The sequence below is a fragment of the Corvus moneduloides genome, chromosome Z (assembly GCF_009650955.1).
Source record: "Corvus moneduloides isolate bCorMon1 chromosome Z, bCorMon1.pri, whole genome shotgun sequence".
NCBI classification, from domain to species: Eukaryota; Metazoa; Chordata; class Aves; order Passeriformes; family Corvidae; genus Corvus; species Corvus moneduloides.
Window position 1 is genome coordinate 3,720,511 of NC_045511.1, and position 18,758 is coordinate 3,739,268.

Consider the following 18,758-nt stretch of genomic DNA (forward strand, 5'->3'; position numbering starts at 1 on the left):
GCCACAACCAAGTTAAGCCCTATTTTGATGGACTCTGGCCAAATATATAATAAATGACATTTCCAGCTCTAAATGCCTAACAAGATCTCAGAGTATTTAATCATATTTAGATAGTTACTTATGTAAATTATGTGTAATGAAAAACTCAAAGCATATTTTCATGCAATATACATTAATATCTTATTGGCCGAATGTGTAGGGATTCCTACAATTAAAATAGCCTAACCTTCTATTATAAAACCTTATTTCAGTTGCTTTTATAAACCTTCCAAGCTTTTAACCCTTCGGGTTGAAATTTTCCATGGTTTATATCTGCTTACACCCGAAGGTTTTTAGAGCATTTTCCATAAGAATTACTCAGCTGTTTTCTGCATGCAGGGAGAGAGAATAGAGTGGTTTCTTGCTGCTGATGGAACTGTTATGTCTGTTCTGTTTTGAAGCTTTAAAATGTCCATGCTTTGGTGAAGGGTTTTACATATCAGCTGGGTTAAAACAGATACACTTTTCCTAATCTGTAATAATAATTTTAAATATGCATGAAGTTTATCTCTGGTATTCCCAGAGATGTGTTTGTGAAGATAAATTAACTGATAGATTTTAAAAAATACAGTGATGAAGAAATTGTGCATATAAAACAGTTAAGACAAAACTGATAGGAATGCTTATGTCATGTTTTAATTTAAAGTAATTAAAAAAGAAACTCTTTTTGTAGATCATAGATTACATCCATGCTAGGCATGTAAATGAGGGGCAAACATGCAAAAAATGAAAACACAGGGTGCTGAAAGGATAGTTTATATATCTACATTGTGGGATGATTTAACTTATCATTGGACATTAACATAAGATAAATGCCAGTTATTGTCGAACATTAAGCTTTCTTGAAAAATAATTATAGAACTGATGATTGAAAATTAGTAGTTAAAATTCAAATTGACACTAATATTTTTCTTCCTCATACAAAATATCAATTTTCCTCAATATTAGAGTACTTGCTGTGGGATTTTTGTAAAATCATACTGTTATAAATGTTAATTCTGTAAAGCAGCTAATACTCATAAAAGTGATCTCAAATGTGCCACTGTATCATATTTTATTTTCGTTAGTCACTACTTTAGGAAAAATTTCAGTGTGCTTACCTTATTCACAGAGGATTTGCATATTTTATATGTATTTGAATGCATCACTGTAATATTTCTGTTGAAATAATGGAAAATTATTCTTTCAGTGTTAGAGAAGAATTAGTATTTCAGATCTAAACCTTCCGTAAGGAACTTTTAAAATAGCTGTCACCTCCTCTTCTTTCTTTATATGGTGATTACTCAAGAGTCCTAACCTCATTACAGCAGATGAGGTTGCTGTCATTCGTGGAGGACACATATTTCTGCGGTCCTATTAGAAATAATGAAGATTTTTGTCATTTGTAATTACTCTGACAAAGATTCTATGCATCACTGGCTTCTAGTGAAAGATAAATTTTCACTAGAAAATTAAGAGACACGGAGGTGAGCATTAAATGCTCAGATATAAGTTCAGTAGAAGAGAAAACTGAGCATTTAAAAAGGTTTTACAGGGCAATGTGGGAATGTGGAAGATAATATTTGCATGACAGTGGAAACTACACACTATAGGAATTTTATACAGCTTTGGAAAAATAAAGCAGGTAAATTGCACCTGCCTATTGTCTCTGTAGTTCTAGTACTATGGATTAGTAGATGGTTTACATACTCAGTTTTATATCTGTGATATTATGGGTTTAACTTTAAATCTGAGAATCTTGTGTTTCTTGGGTTGGATCTTGATGTTTGTAATGTATATAATGTAATTTTAATTAAATTAGTAGCTTACATTTTTAGTCTTAGAAGTATTTTCATTTTAAGCTTTTGACTTTAGCATTAAATATCTGTTCATGTACTAGTGTGGCATCTCTAATAGACTGTAACAAGGAGATTTTTGTATTTAGTCAATACAATTTTTATCACTTATCACTGTAAAGAGAAGAAAAACACATGATTTTATGCACTCCTCTAGCTCCCATAAATACTTTATTCTCCATCCTGATTGTGCCATTAGAGGCATTGCAAAACACTGCACTGTATGGATATATCAGTACCTAAAAACGTGAGTTCACTCACTATATGGCATGAATTGCGTTATGCAGACATTCAAGAATAGTCTAGATTTAAGAGAAGCTCCATATGAAGGGTACAGTCCTCTGATGAAGTCCCAACTGAGTCTGTAAATTTATAACTCCAAGAAGAGGAAGGGAAAGCTTGGCTTTGCTGTATATATTACTCTGAAGTTAAGACTGTCTTCCAGTAGTGCTTGCAGAGAGACAGGGATATGTCTGTCCATGTCTTCTGTGCATGTCTCAGTGTGTTTGGTCAAATTCATATGGCTAGTTTTGGGCACAGAAGTTGTCTGTATTTCTTTTTGGAAATGCTACAGAAATTCAAGGGAGTTTAAAACCGACACTTGCTCCCTTTTGGAAGTGAAATGAGCTGATTCAGGTCATGGAAGACCTGAGTCCATGCTCTGCTCTGTCACCTAAGCCTGCAATACTAGGAAAGGGTATCTAATTGAGCTGCTTCAAATTCTCAGTGATACAGTAGACACCAGAATGTGGATCAAAATATAGGCCCCAGGATTATTTCTGAATGGTTTAGAGAAGGTTTCTGATGAAGGAAATGATAAACTTGTTTTAATAGTTAATAATTTGTGCGAATTGTTTTTCATTTTGTATTTCTAATTTAAGTAATAATATTGCAAAGTTTAAGTGTTTGCTTGAATGATGTAGATGTGTTCATTCTGCCCCGAGCAAACGGCCAGCCACTATTCTAAAATGATCTTCTGTACCATGTCTAATGCTTCATCACTACTTTTAGTATGTCTGTAGTGTTAGTATAAATGAAATACTGCGAAAAATTCTTCTTTCATTTTAATGTTGTCCAGATTTTCTTTTATAAAAATAAACACTTTCTTTAAGATTCTGTCAGGGGAATTTTTAATTTTCTGTAATGAAGCCTCTACATGAATCTTCAGTGGAGGGTATTTTACCAAACCAGGCTTGGAAATGTATCTTAGTTTTTAAAAGAATGTAAGCAACTTGTAGTTCCTTAATTGTGAAACATTAAGGAGGCTGATGAAATAAAAAGTACTTCTGGTGTGTGTTAGGGACCTATAATTCAGGACGGAGTGGAGACATTTAACAAATCACACACACCTTCACCAATGTCTAAACATGGCTAGAAAAAGTAAAATACTAGTCTTGTTATCTGTACAGGGAATGCTAATGCCTATAATTGGTCATTGTCTGACCCTTGTATTTTTCTGTCCTGATAGCTCTGTCAGCCTCCAAGCTAATTTTATGCTTTTTGTGAAATCTTTCAGTGGTGTTATCAGGGAGAGTGCGTACCTTTTGGCACTTGGCCCCAGAGCATAGATGGGGGCTGGGGTCCATGGTCAATATGGGGAGAGTGCAGCAGGACCTGCGGGGGAGGAGTCTCCTCATCTATAAGACACTGTGACAGTCCAGCGTAAGTAGCTAAAGTAAGCCGGAGCCAACAAAAAGACACATTTGGAAATTATTCAAAACTGTGGTTTCACATGTTATCTGTAAAAATGTTTTGCTAGTTTGCCAACATTTGTCTTCAAAATAGCAGACAGAAATGCTTAAACAGGAGAAGTTCACTAGACATACTTTTAACATTTTTAATGTATCTTATGAACTGCAAAGATAGCTGGATTTATATTTAGCAGTAACCAGAATGGTTTTCTTTATGCAACTTGGTGTTCATCAAAATATATTTAAATTATGCCTTAGGTAGATTTCTTTCTTAGGGCATATTTCCTTTAATGCTTGTCTCAGATATAAAATAGCAATTGCCAGTTACTTACTAAAAAAACCAACCCAAACCAAACACAGTATTTCCAAGTTGTCAATATAACTGCTTGCATACAAACCATAGGTAGTAATATTATCTTGAATGCAATATATTTATGTGCTGCCTTGTCCAGCTTTTCAGTTATGACTTCCTGCTGACTCTTAAAACAATTCAGCATCTTTTTTCCCTGCCACTACTCTCTATTGGTCTATTTGCCCTCTCTGAAGAGGGGCCAGCTTCTTCACTACAACTTGATCTGTTGTATACACCTGTACTTGTCTTACCATCTGTCTGTTTTCCAATGTCCTGAGCACTGTTCCAGAGAAGTTCTGTCAGGTAAGTGCTCCTCTCTCTGTCACTATCACTTCTCAAATGAGGAATGCTTATTTCTATCGCTGTTCTTTGCTGAATGAATTGCTGCTCTTTTCTGTTTTGGCTTTTGCCTGTTCTGATTACCTCACCACAGCTATAGGTCTTTGCAGGATAGTTTTATTACTCCATGCTCTCTTCTTGTCATTTCTCATAATCACTATCTCTGCCACCACTATTGGCTTTTAAGACCACTTTTTCTGAAAGTCATTTGTGTTTCTTTCATGAAAATACATTCTGTGTCTTGTGTCATTCCTTTTCTTGTCTTCTACTCTCTGTTCACTTAGGTTATTTGTTGCTTATATCCATGTTTTCCGAGCTAGGCTGTCCATCAGCTTTCCACTGCACTCTGCAAGACAGATACCATAATGACATATCACTGCTGCTTAAGGTGGTCTGTTTGCCCCCTATTATTAGCAATAACTACCCAATCTGGCCAATATCATTACTTACTCAATGGATTCAAAAGCAGAAATTATCTGTATGCATCAATAACCTGTCAGACTATGTTAGTGAGAGAATAAGAAATTGATTATTTTTTTCAAATAAGTATTTGAAAGTCCTAGTGAAATGTTTGTTTGGAGCATGAATAATGTCCTAAGATTTTTTTTTTCCAACTTCTGTCACCATGTATTTGGCTTGGTGTGATGAAAATGATTAAATTTGAAATGTTCAATAAGCAAATGTATTTGGGAGAGGATATGTCTGCATCAGGAAAAAAAACCAACCCTGTTGATTAAGGGTAATGTTTTCTGGTTAAATACTGTAGTGTGAAAAATAGCATTGATTTAATTTTCAGTCATTTGTTAATTGTAAATCTAATTTTTTATTATAAAAGCCTCACAAAGTATTTTTCCTTTCTGTTTCAAGTTGCAAGCCAAAGAGCTTATGTGTGATTAATCTTCCATATAAGTCTAAGTTAATTCATTATTTGACCTCTGTGGAAGATAGGGTTCTTGAACAGTTTGGGAATTTAGCAGCCAATTATCTACACTAATAGAAATCTGCTTACTCTGGAATTTCCTCTGATTTGATACTGATTAATTCAAATCAGAGTCAAATTCTTGAACTAGAATATACAGTCTTTTCTGGTTCTGAGTATAAAACCAGTCTTTGCTGGTTTTCAAGTAAGATTATATGATTAAGAGAAAGCGTATCACATAGGTTGTTTACTCATTTCCCATTTTAATTTTATAAAGCAAGCAAATAATTAAAACCAATAGTTTTTTTATGATGTTCAAAATGCAATTAAACTGTACTGCTTGGAACTTATGCAAACTACATTAATATTATATGAGTGATGATTTTTCAAGTACCCAGTAATGTTTTGTGTCTGCTCCAATGCAAGTCAAAGGTACAATTCTTATTAAAATCTCATCTTAAAACTTGAATGTATTTTTATTTTTTATTTATACAATACATATCTCTTGGACTTGTATTAATACTAATAATGCATTAGTATATCTCATGCAGTTGTGTTTGTTCTAATGCATGTACTAACATGTAAACATGTTTCTCCAGGCCTTCAGGTGGAGGCAAATATTGTCTCGGAGAAAGGAAGCGTTATCGCTCCTGTAATACTGATGTAAGTAATCTTTGTTCCACTGTGATCAACTTGACTGGTTTATGTTTTAGCAGCAATGGATGCCTTTTTTCCCCAGTTCAGAAAGTGTATGGATTCTGTTTAATTGGCAAACAGTCCTGTAAGGCACATCTGTATTGTAGGCACCCTGTGTGTTAGGATCCTGTCTCAATGTGGTGCCTAGCTAATGCCTTTGCATTAAGGCCTGGAGTGAGTTCAGCTTGAGCTTCCATGTTAAAGGTGAACAAGGATCATTCCACATCAGAGCAAAAATCTGTCTAGCCCACTGTCTTATCTCCCAGCAGTGTCCTATAACAGGTTTTCAGAGAATAAATTATACACTTGTGACAGGTGAGGGATGACTTTTCTATTGGTTTACCTTGTGAGTTTCCAAAAGCTGTGTGTCTTAAGTTTGCTGGAACTCATGTTGTATCTGTACCACATTAACTGCCACAAGTTAAAGTATCCTCCATGAATCCACGTTTAAGCCCTCTTACACTTTTTATACCTTTGTAACATCCAGTGCTAATGTGTTACACAACCTTACACGGTCTGTGCAAATGCATTTGAAACCTGCTGTTTTGCCACTGGGTATTTGTTAATTACTGTATTTACAGAATGATCCCGCAGTTCCATTTTAGAGCTGAGCCCATTGAACAGTGACCTACAGCTAAAGGGGTGGGACACAGTATAAATGTATAAGGTCAAATTATGAACCTAAATTACAAGTTCAAGTAACTTAAAATTCAAACCAGAAAAAAATACACATCAATAAAGAATTTCACTAATAAGTTTCTAAGTCAAATTACAGGTCAGTAGCACTGCCAATATAGAAAGGCTGTCCTATTTTAGTTTTAAATTCATATTAATTTTCATCCTAAATAAAGGAAGTTTGTAACACTGAGAGAATCTGTACCTAAAGATATTGTTTCACCTTTTTATCTTTTGATATATTCAGGAAAATATAATAGTTTATACACTGATTCATTGAAAAAAAATTGCATTTATGATCATTATTAATTATCATAATTATTGTCCCTGCAAACTTCTTTGTGGAGGTTATTCTCTTTATTAGACTGTATTAAAAATTTCCAAATTAAAAATTACTTTCTTGCTGTTGATCACAGCTGCCCTGTTCACACAGCCAAGAAGTGGCCACAGTGTAGTAAAAAAACACAGTGAAGTTTAGATGCTGGTCCAGTAGGACCTGTAAAACTTTTCCAGTTGTCCAACCTTCCAAATCCCAGTGCACCATTCTGGAACCTTGACTGTGTTACTGTTTTTCTGTAGATGTGTATCTTTGCATTTGTCTGTCTTGGTACAATTTTAATTTGAATGGATCTGTTTATCAGATCATACTCCAATTAATTTACCTTTCTCTTTACTTTCACTCAGGTGGTCTTTTTGTAATTGGAAGATTTCATAAACAAGAAATATTTTTGTAGTTGTAGTTCACAAAGGAAAATATTGAGTCACATCAGGTGTCTTTCTAATTCTTTCAATTGATAGAATATCCACTTTCAAATTCAGCAACTACCTGATGACTGCTTATTGAAATCTGTCAGACAATATTTAGTAAACTTCACATATACTTTATTGAACTATTACAACATCTTCCAGGATGTTGTCTACTATTAAGTTAAGTAACTTATCAAAATCTAAGCATATTTCATTATTCTTTTACTTTAACCAGGAATTGTAATAAGTTTTAGTTGTTAAAACTTTTACCAAAAAATTCTGATTTGTATTATTATCTTTCTTTTGTATAAGTCAAGTATTGGCCAACTTTTCTGCCTATTTGGGATTGATATGAGGCAAACTGTAATCTAGACTATTCTACTAATACTTTTCAAATAATTACCTTTTTATGCTAGCACTGTTTCAGTTTGTACACAAGGTCTAAAATTTGTTAAAAAACACACACTGGCACACAAGCAGCCCTCCTCCTTTAGCTCTTTGAAGACTCTTGTCCAGGCATTATTATTTCAAATATTGTATTTGTCTCCGATCTGCCACAGTAACTAGTATATAAAAATGTTTACATAATATGTAATCCTGTTCCTTCACAAATATACAGTTTTTAATGCCTTTTTATTATTGAGAATGATGCTATAGCTACCTAGACATACCACTGAAATGTTGCTATGATTTGTTTTATTCTTACCATATTAAATACCTTATTGTCACTTTTCAGACAGTTTTATTCTTGGTTGTTTTTGCTTCCCCTATTCTTTATTTATTTATTACGGAGATGCAGTTTACAGGGTCAGAAGAGGAACATACAGAAGGTCTCTGAGGAGGCCATTCAGGCTATTCTCTGGCACAAAGACAAAACAATTCTCGAAACAATTCTTAACTGATGCTTAGGCACCTGAACTGGTTTGAAATGCCTCCAGTCCAGGAAATAACATTAGTATTTTTCAATATCCTTACAATCAGTATAGTTTTCGTAAAACATAATGTATGCTTTTCAATCCGTAAAGATCTCTACTTACTCTTTCCTCAATAAGAAGATAACTGATATTATTCCCTAGACTGGAACCTTTCCTGTGTTTGCAGATTACTATCATGTCTCTTCTTAGTCTTCTTTACACTAGTCTCCATGTTGATAACCATTGGGATCCCAGTAGCACACCTTGAAGCACTAGGCCTCAAACTTAGTTTGTCACCTTAGTGTTGGGATTCTGTTTACTCATTTTAGTATTGTCTTAATTTTTCTTACAGTAGTGACAATGTTCATTTAGTACATGTTGATTCATTATGCCCAAAACTCTTTCTTAAAAGCACTGTTTAGGAAGTCACTCTTCAGCTGTGCTTTCACAGCTGAGTGTTCATACCTGAGTGTAGTAATTTGCATCCATTCAAACCACTGCAACAATTTATCAAAATATTTTAAAATTACAGAACTCAATTCCAAGATACTGGTTTCCTACTATTTCAATCAGTAATTTCGACAAGTTATTTGAAAGGGAACTTTGCATTTCATTGCCTAGGTCTGAAAAACAAGTGATTGCAAACCCAAGCCAGGCAATTTGAAAATGCCATCCTTAGAGTTTTTGATCCATTTTTTAAGCATGTTTTTTGGTATGGTTTTACAGTGCATGAACATATTGGTACTTACAGAAGTCTAAATTTACAGTCTTAACGGTTTTGACAATTCTAGTCTATTTCTTTTATATCAATGTGTAGGATTTTATATCACTAAGAATCAGAAACTAGTTTCAAGATATATATATAAGTCCTTAGTGCTTGAGAGTTTTTATGGAATGGTGTGTTGATGAATGTAAGCGTTAAGAGCTTGCAAATATGTTATTGTTTTTATGAATAATGTGCTGTTTGTACATTTTTTCTGTTGAAGTTTATTTTGCAGTGTCAACATTCATTGCCCATCCGTAACTTTCAACATAGCCCTGCCTAAAGTGCCTACTCTTCATAACCCAAAAAATGCCTCATTTTGACTTCATTTTTTTTGCAGAGATGACTTAGTTCTGTTGTCCTTTTTTTTGATCATTTTAATCCTTTGGAAACAGTGCACACACTCCTACTAGACTTATTTCTTGTCAAGCACTTCCAAAGCCATATATGACTTCTTAATTCGAAAGGCATCTGCTAATGGAAACACTGAGATCAGCAGAAAATAACATTAGCTAATAAGTTCTGGAAACATAAGGGTGGTATAAAGAACACAGTCATCAGAAAATTGTTTTCTACTACCAACCACATTATCTCTAACAAAAAAATATGTCTTTTTTCAACCAAAGTGTTTTTAGTTAAAAAAATAATACAAAATGCTAGTAGAACCATAAGAAACATTATTTCTCAGTTAAAGTAACTCATTGATTTAAAATATTTATAAGGATGTCAATCTTAATTTGATATACATCTAAAATTGTAAAAGTCTACTTTTTTATATATATAATGAAAAACATGGTTTGCTTACAAATTCTGGGAATGTTTTATGTATATAAGTGTGTGTACATACTTGTTTAAAAGTTTCTTGTTCTTCAGTCCTTTCTCTTCATAGCATGGGTTTTTTGTTGGTTCCTTTCATTATGCATACATTCACAGATATTGTTTGTTACTTTCCTAATTTTAGTATTTTCAAGCAATTTTTTTCTGAAATGAATTTATGTGAGAAGCCACATTTTGTAATAGTACCTGAGTTTGAACTGTGGCTCGTCTGGCTGTGTTTCTCATCTTCTTTGAGGTCTTGTATAGACCTTTGTTAATAGGAAATGATGAGTTCAGTTGCTGAAATCTGCCTGACCCCAAACTCCAAGATAAGCAGGTGTTGTGTCAGTGTTGGTTCAATAATTTGTTAACGCTTTTTAAACTCAAAACCTCTTCTTCTCCGGACTTTCTTCAGACCTGATTTTAAGTTGTCGTAAGCTTGCTAGATTCCTACCTTATGATTTGCAGTCTCATAAAAGAGAATTTGGAGACACAAGCAGTCTTTACTTGACAAGAGTTATCCATGTACCGTGATTGCATGAAAAAAGTGAAATATCTTACCCAATAAAGAGAAGCAGCTATTCCACATTTGCATCGGGAAAAGAACAGATACACAGAGTTAGTGCCAAAGAGCTGACATTTTGTAAATGCATTTTGTAGCTTACCTTGTAGTAATCTTTTTGCATTTCTATGCCTAGGTTTTCATAGAGTCTTAGGTTGGAAGGGACATCAAGGACTATCTGGTCCAACATTTCTCTGCAAAAGCATGGTCTGGACAAGATGGCCCAGCACCCTGTCCAGCCAAATCTTAAAAGTATCCGCTGTTGGGAAATCACCACTGCTCTGAGGACAATATTCCAACCACCATTTGTTCTCATCGAAAAAAGCTTTTCTTCTGTGTCCAGTTGGAATATCCCCAGGGATTACTTGCACACATTACATCTCCTCTATGTGACTCCTTGTAAAAGAGAGAATCTCCATCTTCTCTGCAGCCACCCTTTAAATACTGGAACAAGGGGATAAGGTCTCCCCTAAACCTTCAAGGCCCTCAAGGCTGAACAAACCCCGTTCCCTCAGCCATTCCTCACATGCCAGACTTCCCAGCCCTGTGATTTTCTTTGTGGCTCTTCTCTGGATCCTCTCCAGCCTGTCCACATCTGTTTTGTACACCAGGGGCCAAAACTGAACACAGTATTCCAGGTGTGGCCTGACATGCGCTGTGTGGGGTGGGATAAGGAATTCATCTCTGCTGGTGAAGCCCTTGTTGGAGCCACCAGGATCTTGCTCCCTTTGTGTGCTGCAGGAGCACACTGGTCCCTCAGATGGAGCTGAGTCCACCAGGTGCCCCAGACCCTTTCCAAAAGAGCTGCTCCCAAGCTGGGTAGATCCCAGCCTGTGCTGTGCTCCTGGATCATGCTTTCCTGGGTGCAAAACCTTACTCTTTTCCTGCTGAACTTCACAATGTTCTCATTAGCCCACTATTCCGGCTTATCCAGGTCTTTCTGCAGGGTGGCTCTCCATTCCCAAGTATCCACTTCCTCAGACAGTTTATTATTATTGGAAAAATGCACCAGGATACACTTGATCCCATCTTCTAGATCACTTTGGAAAGTAAACAGTGGTGGGCCCAATATTAATTCCTGGGGACCCCACTTGTGACAGGTTTGAAGAGGAGTGATTGACCACTCCCCTGGGTGCTGTGGGTCAGCCAGGTCCCCACCCACCATACGGACCCCTTGTCTAGGCCATAACACAGCAGCTTCTCCAGGAGGAGGTGTGGGAAGCAAGACTGAGAGCCTTGGAGAAATCCAGGCAAGCAACATCCACCACTCACCCAACATCAACTGTGTTATAGAGGGCAACCAGGTCTGTCAAGCATAGTTTCAAATGCATTTCTTGAGATCATAGCCTTTAGCTTTACCTCCTGTCACATATTGGTAAGATACTAAAAAACAGTAGGAAAACTAGGCAGGAAGACTACATCTCAAAGATAGTGAGAATTTTTTTGGAGTATAAAAAGAAAATCTTGATCCTTCTTTACTCATTTTTGTATTTTATTATTTTGTCCTTGTATAAATATTTAGATAAAGGGTTTAATTATGGAGGTGATTTATTTAACTGGTAAGGGGAATTCAGTGCAATTAAAATACCAGTTGTGTAGAGCTGAGCAAGTGGTACTGATGAAGTGTGTAGTGAACAGTACTGGAGAGATTCAGACCCTAGCTTTGAGGGGTGCCAAGACTGGGCCTTCTACTGCTTGGAGAATGTGATGCAGAGAGGCAAATTTAGTTTGGGTTACTAAGAACATCCTTTGGGTTATTAAGAACATCCTAAAATTCAATTTTTTAAAAATTTATGTGGTTAAAATTTGTGTAGTTATTTTGAATTCTTATTGTTATCATCTGAAGGATTATTGAATCAAAATAGTTGCACTCTCTGTTCTTACCAGTTAATGCATTGTATTTAAAAATGTATTTTTAATTCGAAGGAGGAAATAGAGTAATAGAGAAAATTTAAAATATAATACTGTCTAATGTCCACTGTTATAATTCATATTGCTACAGCTTCAGAATCAGAGAAAAAAAATTAAAAGTTCCTGAATCATATGGCAGTGGGCTGGCTATCATGAGATCTTGATTAATATACAATGAGAATCATAATTGTTATGTTTATAGTTGCATTGTGCAATACACTTTTAGAGTTTATAGAGTCCTTTTCAGTTGAACGCATTTCAGATTCCTGAGAAGTGCTAACTGGCTTAGGTACATAGGAAGACAAGTAAAATGCCATAAAATGGACTCTTCTCTTGCACATAAAGTAGTAATATTTATTAGCACCTTTGATATCTGTCCAAAAAATCCTTTTGTCTTCCACTCTAAACAGGATTTTAATCTGCATTTTAAGTACTTTCTGATGAAGCTTGCAATTTCAACAGGTACTTAAACATTGATAACAATGTTTAATATGCTGGGGGTCTATTCAAGAATACTTGGAATATGCTGATGAAAAATGTTATAAATAGCAAAGAATTCTGTTTCTCCTGTAATTCTTTCCAAGATTAATTTTAGTTAAATCTACCCTCATTCCAAGTAAAAAAGATACTTCATGGTTTTGTAATTGTTAATGCAAAGCAATGAAAAAGTAAATGAAAGTTTTTATTTCTTGATGCATGGAGCCTGGTAATCAGAGCCAGACGTGCTATCTATTCTCATTCTCAGCCTTAAAACAATGCTTTTGTCAAGGCTACGTGTAAGCAGGAATGATATAGTTCTCTAGAAACTGTTTTTTTTCTTGATGTCTTAATAATGTGTCTCAGTATAACTGCCTAGTACAGCATAATTGAACCTACAGCTCCTACCAGATTTTTTTTCCAGCTGTTTTAAATGTGTTTATAAGAAGGTAGCTGATGGATTGATTATGACACATAGTTTGACAGGATTCTGGTTTTCCAGTTTTATGGAAACTGTTATGTAACACTTACTTTTCTTTAAATTACTTCAGCTATTTCATGCCAGCCTAAGATTGCAAATAGACACTTCAACTGTAAAGTAATAAAGCAAATTTCAGAATCAGAGCCACAAGACAAAACAGGAAACCACCTTCTAATCTCTTACATGATTGCATTTGCAGTATAAGCATCTAAGCATTTCCTTTCATGTTTATATTGGGAACAAATTAACTATTTTGTCTCATTTTTTTAGCTGTGTCCTTCAGGGGCCCGTGATTTTAGAGAGAAGCAATGTGCAGATTTTGACAATATGCCGTTCCGGGGAAAGTATTATAACTGGAAACCCTACACTGGAGGTAATGGTTAGCATTGCAGAAATATTATCGTATGTAAAGACTTCAAAATTATATAAATATTGTACAGAGAGTAATGTTTGTAAATACAATGTTTTGATTAAAATAGTGTGAGCTAAGATTTTTAAGCTTGTACTTTCGTCAGTTGCTGAAAATGTTATGAAGAGCAACATTTCTTTATTGTAGTAGATTTTGTTTTGGTGTGAAGGGGAGTCAGCATCATCGTAGAGACTCCACTTTAAAAATATGGAGGCCTTCTCCACCTGCAGCTGTAATAGAATTAGAGATTCCACAGGTGATTATTACCGCAGGCCTGGGCCCTAGGGTATATCACCGTGTCCTGCAGCCATGGGGAGGAGGAGGAGAGAAGATCCAGCAGGCAGGAATTGTGCAGCAAGATTGATTTATTTCATTATTTTACAAACTCTTTTATAGACTTTTTTCTTCATAGTCTAATTGGACAAAGGATCAGCCACCCCTTGGGGGTGATTGGCTAAAATCCTAAAACATCCATTGTCAAAATATTTTTCTACTGTACCATAAACAAGACTTTTCAAGGTTGCAGGTGGCTTGGTTGTTTACAGTCTCTGCTACCTCTTCTGTGAGAGAGAAAAGTCTCTCACGGACTTAGAAAATAGCAAGAAAATCCTTGCTAGCAGCATTTTTGTATCTCCAGGTGATCTGCAAGTGCCTCTTATGCCACAGTGATGAGTTGAGTAATCTTGCAATAAGTTTGCCTTTCCTAAAGTCAGAATATTACAAAAAGGAGAAAGATGTAAAAGCATTTATAGGAGTCTCTAAAGACTACTTCAATAATTGCATTATTTATAAGAATATGGTTTAATGAATTATTTTCCAATTCTAAAGCTGGAGGGTATAACTTGTGTTTTTAATACATTATTGACCTGAATGGTTTTACCAATGATTTTTAACTTAACAGCCTAAATGGTTTTACAAACAGTTTTTTAGATTAAGAGCCTAGGGAAGGTCATCACGATCATGTGATCTGAGTGTAATTCAACAGGACTGAACTCTCAATTCAGATATTCTGATCACAGTTTTGATATACTTCTAGCACTACATTCTCTTGCTATTCCTCCTTTTCAAATAGTGAAGTGGTATCCTTGTTGTTTTAAATTTTTCAATAATCATTAGGACTGTGCTGGCATAATGGCATCATTATGGAGCCAGCCAGCCTTGACATATATTGCTATGTGAAATAATATTTTTTGCAAAAAAGAAGAGTCAAATAAATCAGTAAGGGGAAGTTAAATAAACAGTATACCTTATATTTGTCAGGTATGAGATTGTCTATTTCAGATCTGTTTATGTATAATATTTTTAACTAAACCTTAACTTTTCAAGGTTTCTGTTAATTTTTTTTCCTTTCATTTGTTTTTGTTGTCCAGGTGGGGTTAAACCATGTGCATTAAACTGCTTGGCTGAAGGGTATAATTTTTACACTGAACGTGCTCCTGCAGTGATAGATGGGACTCAGTGCAATGCTGATTCACTGGATATCTGTATCAATGGAGAATGCAAGGTTACAAATGTTTTATAAAGTACTTATGGATTACTTTGTTGTGTCTGCTGTCAGCTATATTTAGTTATGGTACTTGTATATTACATAAAAGGAAGTGTTGACAGGTCAAATTGTTAATAAAAGTGTAAGATTGAGACAAAAAGTTAAGAAAGGTATTGCATAAAATAGACGAATAATTTGAATTTCAGTAACTTCTCAAAGACATTAGTAGAATCTGCCATTTTATCTGGCAGATAAAATACTTGCTTTATGGTTTCTGTTGAAGAGCTGATGGAAATGGCAACAGGAGATGAACAGGTTCCTTTCTCTCTTCCAAGGCCTGTTCCATGATTTCAGTTAGAACTTCACTCTGGTTGAAAAACACTAAATGTGAACATATTAATTTGTTTAACTAGCTCATCCTATTGCAAAAAATCATGCTGTTAATGTAGTTGGAACAGAAAGTCATCACTATTGCTCTGTGGTTCTAGGAAAAAATGTATTATGATGTAAGTATTTGCCATTTACTAAAAATCTGATTATCTTGTAAAATTCCTATAGTACAAGAATTTCAATAGAATTGGCGTCCTATACCGTATTTTTTGGTTATTAACATTCCAATGCTTCCTCAGTTTAGCAAAGCATTTAATTATGTACTTAGTCTAGACATTTGAAAAGTACTGGTGACTCTAAAAATTATTTGATTTCAACAAAACCACTAACATAACTAAAGCTTAATGCTGAAGTTCTTTGCTAAATGGAGGGCTGAAGATGTATGTTTATTGAATGACATAGTGAGATCAAAAGATTTTGCCATGTTTTAGTAAACTGATGGAAAAAATCTCAAGTTGAGAATGACCTGTGAAGAAAGTTGGGTGTCTGTCATCTTGGTGAATTAGTAGTTTGAAATGTAAATAGTTGAAATAATAATGTTTTGTCAGCTATTTAAAGTATTTTAACTTTTCTTATGAAGTGTGTATTAGCTGTTTACAAGGTGGCAAATAATAGTGCTAGACAGGAAACAAAGACAGCTAGACAGTTATGTAGCTACCTTCTTCTTTGTATGACTTCTGGAAAAATACTGGCAAGCTGCAGTCTTTATTCTGTTTACAACCTACTTGTTTCATCCTAATTTTTTTTCTTTTCCCCAATGGTTCTGTCTTTATTTTAATTTATTTTACTTTATTTTCATCTATTACAGCATGCTGTTCAGCCTTTCACTATGTTTCATTCAGCATTTATTATTACTGTGAAGTCATTTACACTTTATGTTCAGACTTATTAAAATTTCAAGTTTCCCGTGCAGCATTTGGAAATATGGTCTATGAAGCTGTAATGCCTTACGAATACTACTTATGCTGTCAGCAAATGTTTACCTTGAAGAAGCAATATAGATGGCATGCAGCTGTTTTAATATCAAATAACTGCATCAGCAATCATTTATTGATAAGTATAATAATTATATTATTTGCAAAACACTGTGAAATCCCTTACTGGAAGTCACAGTAGAAATGCAAGGCTTTTATTAATCAAGATTTGATAACAACCCAAAACATGAATTATTCTCCTTTTTTATCTTCTTTCATTGTCAAGTGAGAACCCAAAGTCTTGGTTATCAAAAATAGAGTAGATAAAAAGAACTGAATATCTCAAACTTGAACACTTGAAAGAAACTTCAGAAATAGTGGTGCATGACCATCATGCTGTTAAAATGTTTGTTTTTATCTGCTCTCAGCATGTAGGTTGTGATAATATTTTGGGGTCTGATGCTAAGGAAGATAGATGCCGTGTTTGTGGAGGAGATGGGAGTACATGTGAAGCCATTGAAGGTTTCTTCAATGATTCATTGCCCAGAGGAGGTATGTACATGTATGTCCATTCTGTTGCACAATGCGTGTAGATGACTCTTTAGCAAATATTAGTGCTGTCTTCAGCACTAACTTCCCAGCATGACATTGCTGTTGTACAGTTTCCGTCTCTGGAGTTTTTCATGACCCAGCAGGATAAAGCTCTGAGTAACTTGGTCTGATCTATTAGCTGCCCCTACTTGTAACAGGAAGTTGAGCTAAATGGCTGACTGAAATCCTCTACCACTTGAATTATCTATGATCCTAAGGCCCTTTTAAATGTTAATTCCTTAAAATACAGTGTTGAAAATATTTTATTAGCACTTAAAAAGGAATTCCTGAATACATAAGTTCTTGCCATCAGTTAAAAATTATGTGAAGTTTAAAGAATTTTCCTTTGTATCACATGAAAGAAAATGTTCAAGTACATTTGAATCCCATATCTCATACTAATTTTATTCTAAAATTATTCTAATTTATTACTAAAATTAATTCATTAATGGTTATTTTCATTACTTAAAAATGATGAAAGAAAGCAACAGCAAATAAAATGCATCTTTGTCTTACAGGGTATATGGAAGTGGTTCAAATTCCAAGAGGTTCTGTGCACATTGAAGTAAGAGAAGTGGCGATGTCAAAAAACTACATTGGTAAGGGGATTCTTTATATAGCAGATTGTTGTTAAGTCAGAGTCTATGTTGTGATTTGAAAGCACATTTCCTGGTTTGGCCAAACCTTATACACAATAGAAGCAGCAGAGGGAATAGTTAGCTGTTAATACAGCTAAATTGGGATAAGACAGTTAGTAGTGAGTTAGGGTGTATTCTCTTAAATGGAGCTACGCGTTTCCTCCTTGTCCATTCAGTGCAAAATCATGCCAACTTGACTATAGCTAAAGTGTTAGACTTGAACTGAAGTGGATGAGGAAATAATTCTCAATATGAGGAAATAAAATACTTGGTAACAAGGAAATAAAATTCAAATAATCTCCTGTCCCACTGTGAAGTAGTGTCTTCCATCTGGAAAGTGTCTTGGGGGATTAAACTGTTTAAAACCACGATTTTATTTCATCAGCAGCCTAAGTTACTTAAATGCTAACAATCCTGTCTCTTTACTTCAAGGGAATTCAATGTATCAATTACACAATGTTGCTGCATTGTAGGTTCTAGACACCATTCCTGGTTTCTGGGTAAGAAAATTAGGTGCAGAAAAAGTATGTGATTAATTGAAATCTTTCAGGAAGCCTGCTGTAAAGCCTAGGATTAAATTCAGAGTCTCAGATTTTTACTCATTTCTCTGGAGATTGTTAAATGTGCTTTCTGTTTTTTTAGTACTGATATTTACAGATCTGACTTAGTCAAACTCCAGAGAACATGCATTGCTGAAAGTTTATGTACCTCGGTTTGCATAGCAGTCAGTTGACAGTGGTTCAAGAACACCAGTTTTAGTCAGAAATGGATTAGAGAGCTAATTAGTTGTACAGCAATCTAAGAAATTAACACTAGCAAAAGCTATTACCTCTTTAAGCTGAAAAGCAACTGCTGAGGCGACTTCTTTCAGTCTTTAGTGCATGTAGGTGGTAAATAACACTAACATGTTGGAAAGGATTGTGATGTGTGTGAGTGTGAGTTAGAAAGGCAATTATCCTCATCGGAACATGAATTCCTAAGTAGATTATATTGACAATAATTGTTGCTGCCTGTTCTGAGCTTCCCTTCCCCCTCCCAAAGACACTTGCCTCTGCCATGTGCTCTGAGCTCCTTTGTTCTAAGCGTGGGCAAAACCAAATGTAACTCAGACTC

General features: G+C 35.0%; 1 protein-coding gene across 6 annotated transcripts in view; it reads left to right on the forward strand.

Annotated features, from left to right (window-relative positions):
* ADAMTS6 (ADAM metallopeptidase with thrombospondin type 1 motif 6) overlaps nucleotides 1-18,758 on the forward strand; it is a 149,989-nt gene that overhangs the window by 98,021 nt on the left and 33,210 nt on the right. For all 6 annotated transcript variants that reach the window (XR_004237550.1, XM_032096390.1, XM_032096389.1 and 3 more), the window contains 6 exons: nucleotides 3,391-3,536; nucleotides 5,775-5,838; nucleotides 13,488-13,590; nucleotides 14,997-15,130; nucleotides 16,845-16,968; nucleotides 17,526-17,606. Coding sequence is in view for 5 of the 6 variants with exons in the window: in XM_032096390.1 (XP_031952281.1) it covers nucleotides 3,391-3,536; nucleotides 5,775-5,838; nucleotides 13,488-13,590; nucleotides 14,997-15,130; nucleotides 16,845-16,968; nucleotides 17,526-17,606 (652 nt within the window). In the remaining variant the exon portion in view is untranslated. The remainder of the gene's footprint in view (nucleotides 1-3,390; nucleotides 3,537-5,774; nucleotides 5,839-13,487; nucleotides 13,591-14,996; nucleotides 15,131-16,844; nucleotides 16,969-17,525; nucleotides 17,607-18,758) is intronic.